General features: G+C 44.7%; 1 protein-coding gene across 1 annotated transcript in view; it reads right to left on the reverse strand.

Annotated features, from left to right (window-relative positions):
* Positions 1-22340, reverse strand: part of LOC147886937 (uncharacterized) — a 61140-nt gene that overhangs the window by 21134 nt on the left and 17666 nt on the right. Inside the window, exon 3 of the mRNA XM_087394976.1 lies at positions 18964-19023. Coding sequence (XP_087251102.1) covers positions 18964-19023 — 60 coding nt within the window. The remainder of the gene's footprint in view (positions 1-18963; positions 19024-22340) is intronic.

The raw sequence follows: 22340 nt of genomic DNA on the forward strand, positions 1-22340 counted from the left end.
CTAAGCAATTGAGAGTACTGCTCCACAATTGTAGATGGCTGCCAAGAAGACTCATCAGGTAGACCTCTCCATTTGATAAGATATTCCATGTAGGACTTGTTCCTCAACACATGATCTCTAAATCCAAGGATCTTCTCAGGCCCTCTTCATCCATTGGAGGTAGCTCTTCCATAACTTGCTCCTTAGGCCCCAAATACTTCTTGAGCAGTGATACATGGAATACTTTGTGTATTCTAGAGGATGGTGGGAGCACCAACTCATAAACCACTTCCCCAACTTTCCTCAAAACCTTGTAAGGTCCATAATACCTATGAGCAAGTTTAACATTGGTATTACCTTTCAAAGAAGCATGCCTAAACTTATGTAATCTGAGAAATACATAATTCCCTTCTCCAAAATGAAGATCTCTCCTATGCTCATCAGCATAATCCTTCATCCTTGCTTGGGCCCTTACCATATTATCTTTACATTGTTGTAATAGAGCAATCATGTGAGCCAAATCATCCTTGGGTTGCTAGCTTGTCAATGCTTGATCAATAATGGTTGATGGGACATGAGCTTTACAGCCAAACATGGCTTCAAAAGGGCTCATACCAATTGAAGTATGCTTGGTGGTATTATAACAAAATTCAGCTAGATACAACCATTGATCCCACGATGCTTGGGTCTCAAAGCAAAAATGCCTTAGATACTCTTCCAACCAACGGTTAACCCTCTCTGTTTGCCCATCAGTTCGAGGGTGATCTGCTGTGCTTGGGGTAAGAAGTGTTCCCATAGAACTGAAAAGCTCTTGCCAAAAATGCCCCATGAACTTAGCATCACGATCACTCACAATCCTCTGAGGAAGTCCATGTAATTTAAACACATTCTCCATGAATTGCTTAGCCACCTTGGAAGCTGTAAATTGGGTCTTAGTAGGAATGAAGTGGGCAGCTTTAGTAAGTCTATCAACAACCACAAAGATATTGTTCCAACCCTTAGAGGTCACTAGTAGACCTGTAATAAAGTCCATGCTGATACGTGTCCATTTACCTTGAGGTATAGGTAGAGGTTGTAGTAGACCAGCTGGCCTCAAATTCAACTCCCTGTTTTGTTGACAGCGCTTACAGCTTTGAACATAAGCAAGAACATCCTTCCAAAGCCCCTTCCAGTAAAAACTTTGTTTTACCTTATCATACGTCTTGTTGAGGCCTATATGCCCAGCCATAGGAGATGAGTGAAATTCCTGCAAGATTAGCAGCTTATAGGAGGAATTTTCAGTAAGAAATATTCTATCATTATACCACAAGAGCCCATTGTGCAACTTGAAATTGGGATATTGCTGACAGTCAGGACCTTGCAAGTCTTGGAACATAGCAGCTGCTTGAGGATCATTGAGATACTCTTCTTGAATGCCATGGATCCAATCTTTATAAACCTCAGTAATAGATGATAAAGTACAAGCCCATATCCTGGAAAGAGAATCTGCCACAATATTTTCTTTGCCCATCTTGTAATCTATGTCAAAGTCATAGTTTTGCACAATGGATAGCCATCTCCTTTGCTTGGGTGATAGAGAAGACTGAGATAGAAAATATCTGAGAGTCTTATGATCAGTCTTGACCTTGAAATGGCTGCCATAAATGTAGTGGTGCCACTTTTTGATTGCATGAAGTATTGCCAACATCTCTTGGTCATAAATGTGGAAACTTGACTCTTTGTCATCCAATTTCCAACTTTCAAAGGCAATAACTCCATGACTCTGCTTTAGGACAGCTCCAATGCCCCTTCCACTAGCATCAGCCTCAATTATAAAAGGTTGACAGAAATCAGGCCATACCAAGATCGGCGCTGAAGTTAATGCCTCCTTTAATGCTTCAAAGCTTTTATTGGCACTGTCAGACCATTGGAAAGCATTCTTTTTTAGAAGATCAGTGAGAGGAGCTGCCAATTTGGCAAAATGCCTTATAAACCTTCATTAAAATGATGCTAGACCAAGGAACCCTCTCAGCTGGGTGATATTCTGAGGTATAGGCCAATCCTTTACACACTTTACCTTGCTGGGATCCACCTTAATGCCACTACTGCTGACAATATGGCCCAAATATTCCACTTCTTCAGCCATGAAAGTGCATTTACTTGATTTGGCATACAACTGGTGTGTCCTCAATACTTCCAATACTTGTTGGACATGCAATAAATGCTCTTCTTTCGTTTTGATGTAGATCAGTATATCATCAAAGAATACCAACACAAATTTATAGAGCGTTCTGTCCTGAAGGCAGTTTTATGTTCATCTCCCTCCATCCTTTTTTTTTTTTCCCAAAAAAGAGACTTCTATTAAGTATTAAAGAAAACCGTTAGAGCAAGCTCCATACCGGAATACGGGATACACCATGCAATGCATGAAAAGCTCAAGAGTCAAAAAGAAAGGATTGGGGCTGATAGTGCCATCTCAATCCGGTAGCAACCTCCGAGAAAAAGGGAGAACCCCTCCAAACTCGAAGAAATACAGTCCTCCTAGAAGAGGCTGCCCGTGAAGGGCCCTGCATGCTAGCCCATATGGCTATCAAAGTGTGAACCGTGTCACTCCAAATACCCGTGAACACCTATGATGGGTGTATCTGGGTGTCATCTCCTCTGCAGAATGACAACGAAGGCAAGTGGGATCAGCCCCAAATCGTGATCTCCACAGATTCACTGCAATCCCTCCATGAATAATAGAAAGCCAAAAGAAAAGAGTGATCTTTCTATTTCTAAGGGATTTCCAGAGCCTCCTCCAGAAATTCCTACGCAAATCTGCGGCGATGAAGAAGCTATCCCAATGGGGGGCTCTGGAGGGAATCCAACCTCTACTGCTCAGTTGAAATCTCCTGGCATTACCAACCGTGAAACGAAAGAAGGGAATCCCCCTCTCTCGTTGCCCATGATCATCCACTCCCACTCTCCTGGGTCCCACTGCAAGCACCTAATAGGTGCACCTCCATATAACCACAACCTCCAGGATCCCAGGGCCAAGAGCAGAGGGTCGAGGTCTAAGTACCACTACAAGCCCGCTCCATGGTCCACAAAACCAGCAATCCTGACAGGCTGAAAGGCAACCTCTAGAAGAACATCATCTGTAGATGTAGAGAGTATACCTCCATCCCCAACGTCAAATACCAGAGCATCTTCCCCAAGACCTCGAAGAGCGATTACCCGTAGAGGAACTGTTGTCCTTGAAAAAGCTCCCATCCAAGTGGTGGAAGTAATAGGCATCTCAATTGATCATTCCACCGGGATGGCTACATCTATCTGCTGAATCCTGCGTGCTACCCCTATAAGGTGACTCACGAACTGTAGCCTCTGATCCTCAGGCAGCCTGATAAAAGCCTTCCAAGTGCCTATTGTGTAGGTGAGGCCTCTCTCCCATCTAGACGATCGGCTGCATATCAATCTCTTCAAGGGTAGAGGACGGAACCCTTCGAAGAGTGTTCCTGAAGCTCCCCCAAGCTTTGAGGATGACAGTCATGAGAGGAGAGGCAGAAGACCTGAGAGAGACCGAAGTAAAAATCCAGCGAGGGCTGTCCACCCAATCATCTCCCAAGATAGGTGTGCAAGCCTGAATGCGTCCAAAAAAGAAATCCTTCCAAAGGTTCCTGCCCAGGCATGAGTCCCCTCACCACCACCTTACAAAGCAATGCCCTGCACTGCAAGTCCCGGTCAATGATAAAGGCCCCCTTCCCATGTAGGGAGAATAATGGTTTCCCAGGCCACCCTCGCTGCAACATCTGCCGTGCCATCAAGTCCACTCCATAAAAAATTTCTGACTGGTCTAATGAGCTGAGTGATGCAATCCCTAGACCGGCACCAGCAAGAACACACAAACCAAGCGGTGGCCAAGAGAACCTGGTTCACTACCACAACTCTAGAGACAAGGTCGAGTTTGGCTGAGCTCCAAAAAAGGAGCTTTTTCCTTATACTTTCTAGTACTGGGGCAAACTGCTGTGCTAGAGAGATGCCCAATCCTACCTAGCATCCCAAATATCTGACAGGAACACCCCTCTGAATCCAAGAAAAGCCAATGTCAACTCCCCAGCCTGGAGTGTCCTCATCACTGATCCAAAAGCCAAAGGATTTATGCCAGTTAATGTGTGCCCCTGCAGCTGAGCAAAAAATATCCAAGGCTGTCCGAAAAGAATCAAGTGACTGCGAAGAGGCCTCAATAAAAATAGCAGTGTCATCAGCCAACTCACAGTGAAGAAGCTCTTGCTCCTGTCTCAAGGGCAATCTCAACCCATAAAGCTCAGCCTCAGATCTAAGGAATATACTCCTAGCTTCTGCCACAAAAAGAAAGAGGAAGGAGGCTAAAGGGCATCCCTGACGAACTGATTTGGAAATCTGAAACCTGTCACCCCTTACCCCTTCAATCAAAATCTAAAGGGCATCCCTGACGAACCGATCTAGAAAGTGCGCGGGGGAGGAGCTGGCAGCAGCGCGGGAGGTAGAGAAGGAGAGAGAGGGAGGGGAGTCGGGGGGGAGGCGGGGAGAGCAGCAGGTAGGGAGGAGGGGAGGGAGGAGGCAGCAAGGAGGGGAGGGAGGGGGCAGCAAGGAGGGGAGCAGGAAGGAGGGCAGCAAGAGGAGCGGGGAGCAGTAGCAGTCAATGTGCTGATAGCCTGACCTTAAGTCAATCTTTGTGAAGTACTTATTTGATGATAGCCTGACCTTAAGTCAATCTTTGTGAAGTACTTTGCCCCTCTAAGCTCATCCAATAGATCATCAATTCTAGGGATAGGAAACCTATTCTTAACTGTCATTTTGTTCAAATCCCTATAATCAATACACATTCTAAATGAGCCATCCTTCTTCTTAACCAATAACACAGGAGAAGCAAAGGGTGACTGACTGTGTGTAATAAATTCCTTGTCAAGGAGTTCCTTTATTTGCCTTGCCACCTCTTCCCTTTCAGCTCTAGAAAGTCTGTATGGAGCTTTGTTGATTGGCTTCGATCCTGGCTCCAACACAATTGCATGATCTCTCATGGGAGGGAGATAATTGGGAAGATCAGTAAATACATCAGAGTATTGCTGTAATAGGGACTGCATGTCTTTATCCTCCACCAACAACCCATTACCCTCTTGAGACTTGGTCAACTGAATAGCATAGACTCCACAAACACTTTTGAGGTCTCTCGCCATTCTTCTTGCAGAAATTAAGGACAATTTAGGAGATTGGTGACCCATCAAAGTGATGTGCTTACCTTCATGCACAAACTTCATATACAGTCTGTTAAGGTCCATAGAGAATTCTCCCAAGGTTCTCAACCATTCACAACCAAGGACAATATCAATAGGTCCCATTTCCAAGACAAATAGATCTCCATGAAAAGTATAGTCTTGAGAAAGTTGCACTTGAGTAGCCTGACAATATTGCTTACTGTGGCAATGCTGACCATCAGCCACCTCAACTTTGATCCCATGATCCAAAGTGGATGGGCATAACCTCACTGTTTGAAGTGTCTTTGCATTAGTGAAATTATGAGTGCTCCCACTGTCAACCAAAATGTGGACTGGTCTGTTATTGATTGTCCCTTTTAACCTAAGGGTTTGAGAGCCCTTGCAGCCCATAAAAACATCAGGAGATATGCTGTACACAACTAATTGTGTATCCCAACACACTTCATCATCATCAACAGCATCATTTCCATCAGAATTTCTAATCTCATCCTCGTGATCTTCAACAACTTCAATGTTCCATTGTCTAGATCTATTTGAGCACCTTGGTAAACTATCATCCATAAGCATGGTGTCAAACATGGATAACCCACCTGGATCAAAGGGAAAGGTGGTTCCCTTTTTGGAACTATGATCCTCATCATCATCAAGGCCTTCATTCACACAGTCCTGATATTCATGAAATTTAGATTCTGCTACAGATGTATTAGGAGATATGTCATGTGCACGGATTGGTATCTGACGTGTACTAGGTACACAAGACTAGCAACCTAGGGAGGTTTAGAGCTAGGCAGGCTTGATTCCCGGGTTGAGTGGCAAGGGTACGAACCATTTATAGGTCTTCGCTATTTTTGGCGCTTGGGGCCTAAGTCTATAAAAGGGGCCTAGGGGTTCAGTTCTCACTGTGCCGATGGGAGCAAGTTTCGTTCCCAGGTGCCAGGTCTCTTCCTGGATTGAGTCGCGGACGCGCGCCTGCATCTTAGCGTAGCTCAAGGCCCAGTGGCAGATCCAGGGCTTCACAGCGCCACCTGGTGGTATGGGACACCAGGCTGGTTTGGATCTGATTGGCAGTTCGTGCCAGTAGCTCAGCTCGTGGCTCGGAGGGGACATCTCCTAATTCGGGATCACATCCTGTAGATGTCATGGTTGGGTGGTGAGCAGCCTGCTCAGTTCTCACGTGGTGTGTGTGTTTGTTTTGCAGATCAGAGGTTTCAGGAGTGCTGGGGCGTGTCAGTTGGTATCAGTATGTCATGTGCATGGATTGGTATCTGACGTGTACTGGGTACACAAGACTAGCTCAGGTAACCTAGGGAGGTTTAGAGCTAGGCAGGCTTGATTCTCGCGTTGAGTGGCAAGGGTACGAACCATTTATAGGTCTTCGCTATTTTTGGCGCTTGGGGCCCAAGTCTATAAAAGGGGCCCAGGGGTTCAGTTCTCAGTGTGCCGATGGGAGCAAGTTTCGTTCCCAGGTGCCAGGTGTGTTCCTGGATTGAGTCGCGGACGCGCGCCTGCATCTTAGCGTAGCCCAAGGCCCAATGGCAAATCCAGGGCTTCACAGTGCCACCTGGTGGTATGGGACACCAGGCTAGTTTGGATCTGATTGGGAGTTCGTGCCAGTAGCTCAGCTCGTGGCTCAGAGGGGACATCTCTTGATTCGGGATCACATCCCATAGATGTCATGGTTGGGTGGTGAGCAGCCTGCTCAGTTCTCATGTGGTGTGTGTGTTTGTTTGCAGATCAGAGGTTTCAGGAGTGCTGGGATGTGTCAGTTGGTATCAGATGCTGGGATGTGTCAGTTGGTATCAGAGCCAGCTCCTGAGGTAGGAATTTCTGATGCGAGAATTTTTTACGAATTCTTTCTCCAGGTATTCCCTAAAATTCGAAATTTGCTGCTGAAAATTCTGCTGGGTTCCTGGGTTATCAGGGGTGGTCAGGATGTAGGGAAAAGGTAGGAGGAAGAAGGAGAGAGTTGCGAAATTCCTGAAGGGTGCTGAGAGAAAGGGAAACGTAGAAGGGAGAGAGCAGAGAAGAAGGAAAGAGAGGCGAAGGGACTGACAAGGGCTGCGGGGGAGGCCGTGATTGGATGCCATGGCTGGTACAATTTTCGGCCAGGGCAGGGAGAGGCGCAAGGAGCAGGAACAGGGTGCGGCCACCCTGGGAGGTGTGTTGCTTTTTTCGAAAAAGCACCACCCTCCAAAGCTGGGAGGGTGAGCCTTTTTTGGAAGCAGGGCTTCCTAATTAGGCTGCCCTGTTCCCTATATAGATGGGCAGGGTTCCAGCCCCAGCCATAGCCTTGCATAGAGCCCTCACTGTCCTACGAAGTGACTGCGCCATCGAGTTGCGGGACAGCCTGTGCTAGGCGGCCGTACAGCTGCGTCATCAGCCGTACACCCTGCGTCATCAGCCACCGTACTGCCTGCGTCAGCCAACGTACTGCCTGCGTCAGCCATCATACAGCTTACGTCATCGACCGTACGGACTGCGTCAGCGTCCGTACAGATTGTGTCATCAGCTGTACGGATCGCGTCAGCAGCCGTACAGCCACGTCAGCCATCCGTACAGTTTGTGTCACCTGTACGGTCAGCAGGAGGGTACCGTACGGTACGGTTTGCTGCAGAATTCCGTACACTGCAGCCTGCAGCGAATTCAGCAAGGGGAAGTCTCCGGGTTTATTGCGCCCGCGGTTCACCAATTTTCAGCATCTTCTTCCGCCAGCATCTCTTGGGACGGTTTTTCTCTGCTCCACTCTCCTTTCAGCTTCGATTCCCTCAGTTATTTCTCTCAGTTTATATTCGTTCAAATCAGATTTCAGATATGTCTGATCCTGCAAATCCCGAGTTCACCATGGGAGAACAGGATCTGGATTACACTCCTGTGGGAGAGGAAGACCAGGGTCTTTATGACGATTTGATTACGAAGAAGGCCTTCAGTGAATTCACCACTGCTCTAGATGGAAAATTCGAGCAGGTTAATGCGAATCAAACGGGGTTGACAGAGCAACTCCAAGGGATTCAAGCGACTCTCACTCTTCTGGCTAGCACTGTGCAGGCACTCACGCATGTGGATGCCATGGCTTCAGTGCTAGGTCCGAACATAACTCCAGACCCTTTTCCAGGAGATCAAAAGTCTCGAACTAAGGAGGTGGTTGATACTTGGTTACACAAGTGGCAGGTACACTTCCAGTTCCACCCGTACCCAGATGAGAAGAAAATCCAGCTTGCAGCCGGTTTCATGTCAGGTAAAGCATTGCTATGGTGGAAGGAACTCCAACCTAAGCCGGATACATGGATAGATTTCGAAGGGGTTTTCAGGAAGGAGTTCCTGAAGAAGGAGGACGATTATAATATCGTTGGCAAGCTTAAAGCCCTCGATATGTCAAAACTTAACTTGTCATTTGAAGTTTATCTTCAAAGATTTCGGGATCTGCAGACCAGGGCCACAAAGATGGATCCAGTGACCTTGTTAGGTTTCTTTGTAAATGGTTTGCCAGATTCATACAAGTTGAAAATAAAGAACAACAAATGCACAACGTTGCAAGAGGCCATGAATTATGCGCGCATTTATGATGATACCATGGCCGGTGCTAAAGCAACTACAGTTTCCGACATGAGTGGAAAGAACAAACGCAAGTTCTTTCAACCTACAACTGGTACTGGGGAGACGAAGTCTACGGACAACGCCTCCAAGAAACACTTGACTCAGGCAAAGAATGGTAAAGCCCGTTTCCTTCGTACTTTGAGGCTCAAGAAAGAAGGACGTTGCTTCTATTGCGAGGAGCGGGGCCACACCAAGAATGAGTGTCCAAAGCGCAAGAATCAAAAGTTAGCGCTCGAACCGAAGCTCCAGGCGGGTCCAGGTACTAAAGCCAAGGGAGCGAACCAAGTTTCGATGACAGGTATTTCTATAAATGTCATTACCTGCCCACTTTCTTGTAATTGCACTTTCAATACTTCGTTGTTTGGTTCCCATGATCTTTTCCAAGTTTATGGAGAAGTTAGGGACCAACAGATTCACATTCTCTTTGATCCAGGCAGCTCTCACAATTTTGTTAATTACAAATTTGTGCAGAAGATGGGGCTGTCCACAGTACCTAGCGACTACACCTATGAGGTGCAGCTTCCAGCTGGGAAGCAGTTTTGGGATCGCAATGTTGAAGCGCTTCCTATCCGGATTCAAGCCTACACAAGGGTTCTCACGTGTTATGTTATGCACCTGGAGCATGTAGACTTGTTGATCGGAATAGAGTGGTTTAAAACCCACAATATTCAGATTGGATGGATGGAGCATACTCTTTCTTTTGTAGATAAGGACACCCAATTTTGTATTCAGTGTGATAAAATTCCCTCTTCTCAGGGACCTATTGTATCTGCGATGCAGCTTCGGAATATATTAAACACTTCTCATTATGATGTCTATCAGTGTGTTTTGATTCCGCTTTCTTCATTTGTTGTTTCTGTAATTAACAAGAATGATTTAAGTGTGTTTGAACACCGTGAATTGAGAATGTTGTTAGATAGTTTTAAAGATGTATTCCCTGCTCAACTGCCGGAAGGTTTACCTCCAGAACGGGCAGTAGATCATCGCATAGACTTAGTCCCAAGGGCTCAACCTATTAGTGTACCACCTTATAGGATGCTAGAGGAGGATGAGCTAGCTTTACAGCTACAGGATTACCTGAATATGGGCTATATTCGCCCAAGTAAATCACCTTGGGGTGCACCTGTCCTCTTAAGAAAGAAGAAAGATTCTACCTGGAGAATGTGTATAGATTATAACGATTAAATAAAGTGACAATTAAGAATAGATACCCTCTACCTCGTTCCGATGATTTGATAGACCGTTTGGCTGGAGCGAAGTATTTCACTAAGATTGATTTGCGTACGGGTTATCACCAAATCCGTATCTATGCTAAACACATAGATAGAACCGCATTCCGAACTAGGTATGGTCATTACGAGTTTCTTGTATTACCTTTTGGTTTGACCAATGCTCCTGCTACTTTTCAACAGATGATGAACGATTTGTTCAGGGATTTTCTGGGCAAATTTGTTGTAGTGTTCTTAGATGACATCTTGGTATATAGCAGAACACTTGAGGATCACATAGGACACCTCCGGATTGTCTTAGTTATTCTAAGAGAGCATAAGCTCTATGCCAAGATGAGTAAATGTGACTTCTTTATGAAGGAGATCATTTACTTAGGACACAAGATTTCTTCTGAAGGTATTAGCATTGATCTGGATCGTATCCAGAAGGTTTTAGAATGGCCTATCCCTCAGACTGTGAAACAACTTCGTTCTTTCCTCGTGATTATTCACATATCACGGCACCCTTGACAAACATATTGAAAGGTCGTGGACGCAGGTCTACCCAGCCGATCTCTTGGAATGATGCACTGAACAAGGCTTTTGAAACCTTGAAGTTTTCTATCAAGAAAGCACCCGTTCTTGCATTACCCGATCCTACCCGGCCTTATGTTTTAGAGGCCGATGCGAGTGATTATGCGATTGGGACAGCTCTATTCCAAGAGGGCAGATCTGTAGCTTTCGAGAGTAAGAAGCTAGACGACACTCAATATCGTTGGCCCACACTCGAGAAGGAACTTTATGCTGTAGTGTATGCTCTTAAGGTTTGGAGACACTACTTGTATGGTTCAAAGTTCCTTGTATTGACTGATCATCAGTCAATTAAGTATGTGTGTGATGGATCTGCATTGAGGGGACGGAAAGCTAGATGGGCATAATTAATGCAAGATTTTGATTTTGAAATACGTTATCGTAAGGGTTCGTTGAATAGTGTGGCGGATGCCTTAAGTCGAGTTAAGTTTGTAAATGCTCTGTCATTTAAGGAAATATCCTCAGACCTATTTCAATCCTTGAGGGGGCTGTACGCAACTGATAGTCATTTCAGTTCTTATTGGCAGAGAGTCCAGGATGGGAGCTCCATAGTTGACCAGGACTCAGGGATTGTGCCACCTACGGTACAGGCGGCGAGAGGTCAATGGATGATTAGGAACGGCTTGCTGTTCCGGAATGAAAAGATTTGTGTGCCAGATGTTATGGACCTTAAATCCAAGACTCTCTGGGAGTGTCATGATGCTCCTAGTGCTGGACATCCGGGTATACATAGGACTCTGTCTCTTGTGAAGCATACCTTTTATTGGCCTAAGATGCGTGCATTTATTGAGAACTATGTAGTAGGTTGCCGAGTTTGTCACGTTACTAAGGCAGAACGCCTTAGAAGCGCGGGTTTATTACAGCCATTACAGATTCCAGGTAATAAATGGGAAAGTATTTCCATGGATTTTATTACCGGTTTGCCTCGAACGCGCAAGGGTCATGACTCCATTTAGGTCATAGTCGACCGTTTGACAAAAATGGCTAGATTCTTACCTACTAGAACAACTATTTCAGCTGTTCAGCTGGCTCACGAGTTTGTGGACCACTTGTTTAAGCTGTATGGTTTGCCATCTGACATAGCCAGTGATAGGGACTCAAAGTTTACAAGTAACTTTTGGACACTTGTATTTGAGAAGTTAGAAACTACTCTAAGTATGAGTTCCTCGGATCATGCACAATCCGATGGCAATACAGAGAAGGTCAACCAGTTGGTTGAAGACATGCTTCGGGCATATGTATCTAAGAGACAGTCTTCATGGGAAGATTATCTACCTATGATAGAATTTGCTTACAACAGTGCAAAGCATTCTAGTACTGGTTACAGTCCTTTTATGCTTATGTACGGGTTTCAACCTAAGTCACCAGTTATGGTTGGATTAAAAGGAATTCAAAATGACGCTGCTAAGAACTTCTTGCTAGATATGCAGGAAATGTTGCAGTTTGCCAAGGAGTCTATTAGAAGTGCCCAAGATCGGGACAAATTTTATGCTAATAGACATCGTTCACCTAGAGAGTTCTCTGAAGGAACGATGGTATATTTGCGAATTCCGAAGGAATCCAAGAACCTAAGTACTGGTTTGGTTCCGAAATTATCCCCCAGATACTGTGGTTCGTTCAAGGTCATTAAAAGAATTGGACCAGTTGCATATCGACTAGAATTGCCTCCTAATGTTAAAGTACATCCAGTCTTTCATGTCAGTAGACTGAAAGAAGGCTTGGGTGCAGATGATCAACTTGTTTCTCCTCACGAGATAATAGAAGTTACAGATTTGACTTTTATTCCACACGAACCTAAGTGTATTCTTGAATTTCGTGACAGAAAGATTCGTAATCGATCTATCACGGAATACAAGATCAAGTGGAAGGATCGTGTTGAGGAGGATGCAACATGGGAGACATTACAAAACCTCCAGAGAACATTTTCGGGTTTTTTAGCGAACTCAGGAGTGAGTTCTTAGAGGAGGGGGAGTATGTCATGTGCACGGATTGGTATCTGACGTGTACTGGGTACACAAGACTAGCTCAGGTAACTTGGGGAGGTTTAGAGCTAGGCAGGCTTGATTCTCGCGTTGAGTGGCAAGGGTACGAACCATTTATAGATCTTCGCTATTTTTGGCGCTTGGGGCCCAAGTCTATAAAAGGGGCCCAGGGGTTCAGTTCTCAGTGTGCCGATGGGAGCAAGTTTCGTTCTCAAGTGCTAGGTCTCTTCCTGGATTGAGTCACGGACGCGCGCCTGCATCTTAGCTTAGCCCAAGGCCCAGTGGCAGATCCAGGGCTTCACAGCGCCACCTGGTGGTATGGGACACCAGGCTAGTTTGGATCTGATTGGGAGTTCGTGCCAGTAGCTCAGCTCGTGGCTCGGAGGGGACATCTCCTGATTCGGGATCACATCCCGTAGATGTCATGGTTGGGTGGTGAGCAACCTGCTCAGTTCTCACGTGGTGTGTGTGTTTGTTTGCAGATCAGAGGTTCCAGGAGTGCTGGGATGTGTCAAGATAAATCCTCATCAATCTCTAGAATCAAGCTCAACTTTGCTCCTGTTTTTACTTTGCACACATTCCTATGTTCAGGGGTCCACTTCTCACCACAAAGGTAGCACAAATTCTTCTTCTTCCTATCATCAATAATTGCTTGAGATAACTGCTTAACCAACTTGTTTCTTTTATCACTCAGATCATCCTTTGGAGTGGGTTTAAAGGATGACTTTACATCTGTAGCCTTGTAAGCCTTAGGTTGTCCCATGCCACTGCCATACACTGTGGGGAACCTAGAAATAGAAGAAGTTGTAGCAGGTGCAGGAAGTTTGCTTTCATCATTGGAAACCCCTTTGACCATAGGCTTAGTTCCAAAGTGACCAATACCCAAAGTCTTCTCCTTCCCATTGTATTTGGGTTCATAAAGCTCTGCCAACTGCATGGCCTCTTTAAGAGAATTGGGCTTTTGAGCTGCAACATCTAAAGCAATACTAGGGTGCAGGCCATGGATGAACTTGAGCATTCTAACTCTTTCATTAATATCATGAACAAACAGAGCCAATTTCCAAAACTGTTTGATATAATTTTTCACTGATCCTTGCTGAGTAAGATCATACCACTTACAAATATATTGATCCCTAGTAAAAGGAGATCAAAGTTTTAAGTATTTCAGCCTTGAATTCATCCCAAGCATTAAAAGTTAACTCTTCTTGCTGTAGATGCCTCCACCAAGAGTGGGCATAATCTTCCAGATGAAGAACAACAAATCTGATTTTACCTTAATCACCCTTTGGATATAGAAAGAAGTAATCATCCATCTTGCTGAGCCATTCCTCCAATTCCTCAGGAGAGGTAGAATCACCTTTGAACTTAGGAAGTATAATCTTGTCTTTCATATCTTTGTCTTGATGAACAAGTCCTTTCGATTCAATAGATTTAACCGTTTGTATATATTGCTCGAATGTCATTGCTGCCCTAAGGTTTGCTGGTAGCAACTTATATTCATGGAATTTTTGACACAACTCTTCAGCTGCTCAACTATTATTATTAGGAGTCTTACCATGTGCCGAATCCTTATCCATATGAGCTGTAACTCCACTAGAGTGATAGGTCCTTCGGGCAGAAGCCATAAAACCAACCGGTTCAGTTACATGTTTGGATGATCATCATCATCATCTGAACCTGAGTCTCCATCAATTTGGGGATCCACACGTCTCTTCCCATCATAAATTTGGCCTCTCTTTAATTGGTCAAACCTTTTATTAAAAGTGGCAGATCCATCCTTTGATTATTGGTCTTAATCTCATTAGTTAACTCTTGAATATATGTAGCATTGGGTCCATACAACTCTTTATGATTTGCTCCTGGTTAAGGGATGCTTGTACTTGAGGAGTTGCTGCCAAATCCCCTTGAACATTGCCAACATGAGGATCATTGGGCTCAGAAACTACAGCCTCATCATCAATTGGTTCCTTTTCTAAGATGGAATCAAGGATACCCATTGGTTGCTAGCTTGACCACAGTAGATCTCTTTACAAGCATCTTCAATGACTAGAATCTAGAGTAAATGCATTGTCTTAAGCCCTAATCAAGAATCAGTACCAAAAGCCCCAAATGCTAGTCTTGCCCTAATTTTGCAGGTCAACTTTCAGAGAGAAAACTTGAAATTTCCCACTTGATTAGGCGATCCTTATGCCAAGACTGAACCAAAGAGCCAATCAGGAGTAGAAATTCGTAACATTACACCTGGATGACGAGAAATTGCTAGACTTTTGGCAAATGACAATCCTGCGCTAGCTGTTGCAACTGATTTTTGAAATTCTCAGTAATAAAAAACCAGATCACGATCACACTTTGTTGGTTGCATTCATGGATCTAGGCGACCATCTGCACTAAAGTTGACCCAAAATGGAGCTATGCATCTGAAGTTCGCAGCAGTTCCTCCATGCCAGCTAGTCGAAATAGGTCATAACTCCTCCAAATAGTCTCGGATCACCACCAGACTTAGGGAGCAGCCTTATGAGATTAGTGCGAACAGATCAAGCCAAGAACGCCTTAGTTTGGTGCAGGAAAACAGCAGATCATCGCTTTCTTCAGTCTCTTGCGCCAGAGAGAAAATTCACTTCAATGTTAACTAAATACTCCACCATTTTAGGATTCTCACACATAGAAATGATCAGGGAAGCAAGGGCTTTCCACTGATGCAAGAAGCCCCAAATTCTGAGCACTTCGAAAATCAGGGTTTCGCAGAGCCTACCATGTGGCAGCTCACAATAGAGAGCACTTCTGGTGCTGAATTTTTGCATAGAGGTAGGCCCTAGGCTCAAGAGTAGATGCTCCAAATTTCAAAGTGATTGGACAAAGAATCTCCCACAAATTCCCACGAAAAGTGCTCTGATACCAATGCAACAGGACTGCTCCTAACTAACAGTAAACACTACTAAGTTTAGTAGAATTTGCAGGAGAGTTAAGTAGTGTAGTACCTTATGTTTAGGAAAAGCGTAGGAGAGGAAGATCATGGGCTGGATCTTCAACAGGAACTTGTGAGGGGCTGCACAAGGACAGGAGGAAGTCAATCCTTTTTAGAATTCAGCTGAGTATTGAACTCTTGCTGTATATTCTATTTCAGTAATGAAGTACAAGTCATGAATGTCTTGCCAAGTACAACTAGAGCCCTTATATAGGTATGGCCCAAGGTAGTATAAAGCAGTATTGCTTATGGGATTACCTCCTAGGATGCCACGTGGCAACTTATGGTATCCCCTAAATAAAGAAGAAAACACTTACAAGCCAATAAAGGCCTTTCTACTAACTTTTAGCCTAAGTAAGAAGTAACCCTCTATTACAGACGATCTGGTATGTACTTGATGTTCTTCATTTGAGCCTTTGTGGAGATACTCTGCTCTTCATTTGTCTCAGGTTATGCGAGATTGGAAGGAATTAGCCTTCTTCGAAGGCAGAAGGGGAAGTGTGGGTGCTTCTTCAAATCTCGGACACAAATTGCTGGAGGTGATGGGGACAAGGTGTGCTGAAGCCAGAAGAGTACCTGTTTCAAAGCTCAGTGAGAGTTCATGATCCAAGTTAAAGATTTTCATTTGTTGCGGACCTTGCCAAAGGAAGGACGGGTTGAAATAGACCCTCGGAGCATGGTGTCTGAAAGACTCCAGGTTGTTTACTCATTATGAGGGGGACAATTGGAAGATCATGGCGGCTGGATTGCTCGAGTTCGAAGGCAGGAACGTGACTGAAGATGGTGGTGCAAGGAGGTGCTACCAGAGATGGACCTGTGTAGCAGAACGGTGTACGGAGGTGGAACCAGAGCTAGTGGAGCAGGAGCCACTAGATGAAAAGCCAGGACAAAATTTCGACATCGAAATGTTCCAGAGGACTACGACCAGGGAGTTACTGGAGCATTGTCATGGACGTGTTGGCATTGGACCGAGATGTGTCGGCGGTGAGAGGGTGTGTTGGAAAGGTCACATCCCCATCTGTAAGCCCCCATATGAGGAGAGCATGGGGAAGAGAGACCTAGGGCATATGCAAAGGTGAGAGAGGGGGCTGCCGCATTGGCATCACCTCATAGGGAAAGGACAGCCAAAAGGGGCTGCTACATGGGCAGCACATGAGCTGCCATGTGGGCAGCACAGCAGCCTGGCAGAGGCGCTTCAAGGCCTGTGTGTACACACTGGAACAGGCCCCTATTAGAGGCGCACAGGAGGCGGGACAGAGGCTGCATGTGGCGCAGCAAAGGCACACACGTGTGGGCAGAACAGGGTGCCGGAAAGGGGCACAGCAGAGGCGGGACAGACCAGCAGAGGAGTCAGCCAACAGAGAGGCTGGTTGGGGTGCTTGGAGGCAGCCAACCAGGCCTTATATAGGGCAGACCAAGGGGGCTGGGACCCTGCCTTGAAAGGAGGGCTAAAGCCCTAGAAGTGTGGGCCTAAGGCTCTGGTTTGAGAGCCCTTAAAGGGCTGGACCAGCAGCAGACTGGTCGGCCAAAATGAGGCTGACTGAGTCGGTTTTTGCAGCAGGCCCTGGGCCCATAAAAGGAGGGCCTCCAGGCCCTCATTACTCATTCTCTGGAGCAGCCTTCACACAAGCAGCAGGAGCAGTCTTCTACGCATCTTGGAGCCTTTGGAGGACCAAGAGACCTAGAGAGGCTGCAGATGGGGCTTGAAGGGTTGCCCACCTAGGCTGATCTATAGGCAGCAAGGTGGAGAGGATCATTCTGGACAGAAAGTCTACAAACGCTCGAGGTGGAGCACGCGGGCTCGAGTCTAGAGATAGCCGACAAATAGGAGAAGTACCTTGTGGTAAGATCAGAGGACCACACCATTGGTGGGACTCTGGATCTATCTCTTTTGTATTGTGTCCATAGATTTGGACAGAAATATATTATTTTGGTGTCTTCTATATTTGGCTGGTTCATTGTCTATTGATGAGTCTGCACATCCATCTGATGCACATTAAGTTAAGAAGTCTGTGATTCCACTCCCGACACACACACTGTGTGAGCTCCTGGGCAATTCTATCAGTCTTCCGCTGTGCGTACCCTCTGTTGGTCGATTTGTAACAGCCCCCACCCCCTGAACTTGACAACCGGGTCTTACTCATATTGGCTCATGTCAGAAAGCCGACCTTAAGGCCCGAGGAGCTGGCTGTATGCCATCCCTCCCCCTGGTCAGCCCCCTCCATTCTTTCCATGGTCCTTCTAGTTGGTTTAACTTGTTTGTATCTCAAAGGAATGTGATTAGGGGATCAAATTAGCTAGGTCAAGGGTAAGGCCTAAGGTTGGTCCTATTAGATACATCCCTTTGGTAACCATTTTAATCAGTAGCATCAATGAAAGAGGTAAAGTGAAGGTGGCTGGGTGTCCCACTCACACAATTGGATGTACAAGTTGGATGCACTTTATAACGGTGAAGAGCTGCTGTCCTTCATTGCCAGCGAAACGCCATCTCCAAAAAGAAACAAGCATTAGAACACACCAGCACGTTTCACAAAAGTATCATTTTTCATGATATACTTTTCTAAATAATCAACCAAGCTTATAAAGCCCGTTAAAAGTGCAGACTCCCAATAGCATACTCTGTTGTTGATGTTGCTTTCAAAGAGTCATTTTGCATACAAACAGCAACTCTATCATACCAAAGCTTTCCTACTTCTCAGTTACTAATTGATTAAAGCTAGCCAAAAGTGACTGGTACTAGGTTGGTAATCCACTTATCCAGCCATGTTGTGGTTGATCCTTTCTTGTCTTCGTTTGTAAATAGTACTAGCGCTTACATTTTCTGAAAGAGGCATACTAAACTATAGACCCCTTTTTCACCCTCACACAATCACTTGTTGGACTGACTAGTTAAGGCTTAGCATTCTTTCTTTTAATCAGAACATGGGAGGTAGGTTGGCTTGAGACACATCCAATAAGCTGCTATATCATATATGGTTGGGTAGCCTATACATTGGACAGTCTTAAAGTGCTCAGCTTTCACATCTAACCCTGAGTTTTCAACATTCTTTATGTTGATCAAGAGAATGCACAAGAATATTCTACATAACTCAATTTCTCTTCATGAAAAGATCTTTAAAAATGGTGTCTTTAGCTTGGTGATTGCACAAAATGCACTTCTCTACATATAGTGCTTTTAAAAAGGCCCTTTTTAAATCACATTTTTATTTCTAATGGAATCAAGAAATGTGAGCAATCCCTTAATTTATGTGACATGATAGTGGTTGAGAAGTAAGCAGTACGGTTGGTCTCTCGTTCTTTACTATATGGACTCCCTATTTAAAACCATGTTTATACTGGGTATAAGTCATCGGAAACCATAACTTACCTTGGAATCCATAATATGGAGGAAAAGAAAAAAAGTAATCACTAAAAACTTCAAGTTGTACCTTCTCAATTTGAATAAGCTTGCTGAGATAAAATGATCGCTCATGACTCATTGCATCCACCTAACAATTTAAAGAAGACTACATTAAATATTTATACAAGCCTAAAGAGTATTGAATAAAAATGCATAGATTTTGCCTTTGTTTTCATATTCCATGAAAAATGTAGAAATTTCAAATTCAATTAGTAGTTATCTTATTTCATAAATTGAAAAGAGGGGGGTTTTCAAAAATCAATTGTTTATGCAAAGGTGTTGCCCCAAACACTAGTCCAATAATTGGACACACTTTTTTAAAAGTGTTGGTAACAAATTGCCCACGGTTGCAAGCTACCTTGCTCTTCAACTCCCTGCCTCAAAAGTGCCCTCAGTATAGAGTAAGGATTGGGGCTTTTTGTACAAGCAAAAGTGATGTGAAGTTCACCTTTGCTTTCACTCAATTCTTTATGTCATAATCAGAAAGCTTTTATGCAAAAAGAACATGCCTGAACTCATCCTATAAAAGAGAGATGAACAGTCAGCTTTTGACCTCATAGCACAATAAGATGTCTTGTTCGACATGCACTTTTGATATACAGGTTTCAGCATAGAAACAGTTTAATAGATCCTAAAATGAAGCATGTTATCCTTCTATTTTTTGTAAGAAGCAAAGTCACATAATGGTGCCCTCATTTACTTCTTTGATAAGCATTTAGTCAGCTTGGATTATACTTAGAATTCAAACCAATTGGAGAACTTAGAAGCATAATTGCAACGCCAGGGAAAGTAATATCAATGCTAGCATGAAATAATAATGAAAGATAGGAGATTGAACTCACAATCACTTTTCAACTGTAATAGGATGAATAACACAATATAGCAAAACCAAAAGATATACTCAGCCTTGTCCCATGGGGTATCTATGAGATATATATCTGCAACTGATGAATAGAAATGCAGAGGAGAGAGCACATGGTTGAAGAGCAAAGCTGGAATAAATTGCGCACATAAAAGATAAAGACAGTGAGGGTTTTGTAAGAAGCGTAAACCCCAACTAAGATTAATTCCTAGTGTGACACATCACACGTAGCTTGCCTCCTTTATGGTCCAGAATTGTTATTGACCTTTAGGCTACAGGACTCTAGATACCTCATCTTAACTAATGTCAGATTCTAAATGACACACCTCAAGAGATCTATATTACCCTAAATACTACACAAGGTGTGGTCCTAGTAGACAAAGTAACCTAGTGTTTGGCACACAAAGATAGTTAAAAGTATCACAACCCATTATTTCCCCCTCGTATTGCAAAACAGCTGCAATGACATACAGCCTGGAAAAGGCTAAGACTACTTAATCCTTAGAGGCATCATATGCATCATCAATCTCCCAGCCATATTGTCTTTTGTAGAACCATAGATCATCCAAACATGCGCATCCTCCTCTTACTCTCTAATGAATTGTTGTTTGATGTCCAAGTGCTTCATTCTAGCACGATCCACTGGATTCTTGGCTGAAGCAATACAAGACTCGTTATGACAACCAATCGGCATAGGAACTCAAGCTTGATCTGTTACACCAAGACCACCAAGTAACCTTTGAAGCTAGATAACTTCACATACTGCTAGGTAGCAGCCATATATTCAGCCTCTATGGAAGAAAGAGCAAGAGTGTTTTGCTTTTTGTTCACCTATGAAATACTTCCACATAAGTGAAAAATGTACCCAGTTTTAAGCTTCCCATCCTTGCTAAGCCTCTTTGATGCACAAATGTTTTGACACCTGTGTGTGTTATAATCTTGCGTCAAAGGTTAGTAGTGAGCTGCTCAGAAGAAGTATATGCAGGCTGTGTTTCCACTATCGTGCCATCTAAATGTTCCCATGCCGATAGCTTTCAACCATAGATGATTCTAAACTTTTGTGAAGAGAATATCGTTTCCACCATTACACATGGCTGCAGTGAAAGTAGATTTTTCTTGAGACCTGGTACATATTGTACATTTCCTCAGTACTCCACAGATTTCTCATGTGAAGCCAAGGTAAGAATAGCACCACTGAATTTCATGTTCACTTTGTAAGCATTTGCAAACACAACAATGCCTTAAATGGATTGATGTAATGATTGAAACCAATGCCTCCAAAATCATGTGTTTGTTAATGCCAAAGTTTATCAACCACACATTATCCACACTTTGAGAGTAGGTAACTCTCATCTACAATGTACACATGATCAGTCTCACGTTGTTCCCAAAGTCTGCACATCCTCATCAAAAGCATAAATAACATCTGTAGCATAGGCATCATCATGTAGCTATTCATCGACGATGAGTTTCCCATTAGATTAGTTCATCACAAGGCTGTCATGTTGGAATATTAGGGTCACCTGCCCACTTGAGAGCCCACATATGAGAAGGACATGGGGGAGGATGACTTACAATATAAGATGGGAAAAAGGATTTTCGTTTAGGACTGCTATGGGCCACCCTGGCCAGCGTCAATGGATGGCAGAGGTGGAGATGTGCATGTACGAAGTCTGCTTGCTTGAGTTGTGTCTTTTCTTTGGTATCTTGTGTCCCGGAATTTATCTGCTGCTGTGAAGGAGTTGACCTATAGCAAAAAGCTACCTATGTTTTTGTGAGAAGTGCAGCGGAAATGAACAGAAATGAGAGAGAGAGCGCCTCACACACACACTACACTGAGAGGGAGAAAAGGAAACAAGAGAACAAGAGCCGGGAACACGGCTCAACAACTTCCACAACTGAGCTGAACAAGGATGGAAGAACTGCTCCACCCCAAGGCTGGAAGGACTGCTCCAGAAGATGCCTGGAAGAACTGCTCTAGGTGATGCACAAGGGGCTGGTCCACGTGTGGAAGAGCTGCTCCACCAGAAGATGAAAACAAGGAGGAAATGGGGGCCTATATACAGGCAGGCAGCCTCCCCCTCCCTAGTCGGCTGATGTAGAAGGGGGGCCAACCCCCTGCTGTAGGGACCGACCAGCCTAGGTGGGCCGACCCACCTCTAGGGCTGCCCACAGCCCTATAAAGAGGGCTCACCCCCAGCCTATGGGGGGCTGCTCTCCAGCCAAGGTGGGCGACCTGCAGGTCAGCCCACCCCCTGCTCCAAAGCCTGCATCTAGGGCCTATAAGAGGCCCCTCCAGGAGCCGTCCTGTGGCAGCACAACAGGGCTGACATATCCGAAAAGATCCGCACCCCTCCAAGGATCCTCCATGGCCATCGTGGCAGCACATGGACCAGCAAGAGGCACTGGATAGCCATGCTGGGCGGGCACACCCACAAGCGCTGGCCCTCTCTCACAGGTGACGTCAAGACATGTTGACCTCTAACACCCCCTCTCAGCTCCTAGATGGAACACTAATGCCAAGGAGCTGGGTGTGCCGCTGG

This window comes from Dipteris shenzhenensis, chromosome 23, assembly GCF_047967505.1.
Source record: "Dipteris shenzhenensis isolate YYH24624 ecotype China chromosome 23, Dip_SZ_1.0, whole genome shotgun sequence".
NCBI classification, from domain to species: domain Eukaryota; kingdom Viridiplantae; phylum Streptophyta; class Polypodiopsida; order Gleicheniales; family Dipteridaceae; genus Dipteris; species Dipteris shenzhenensis.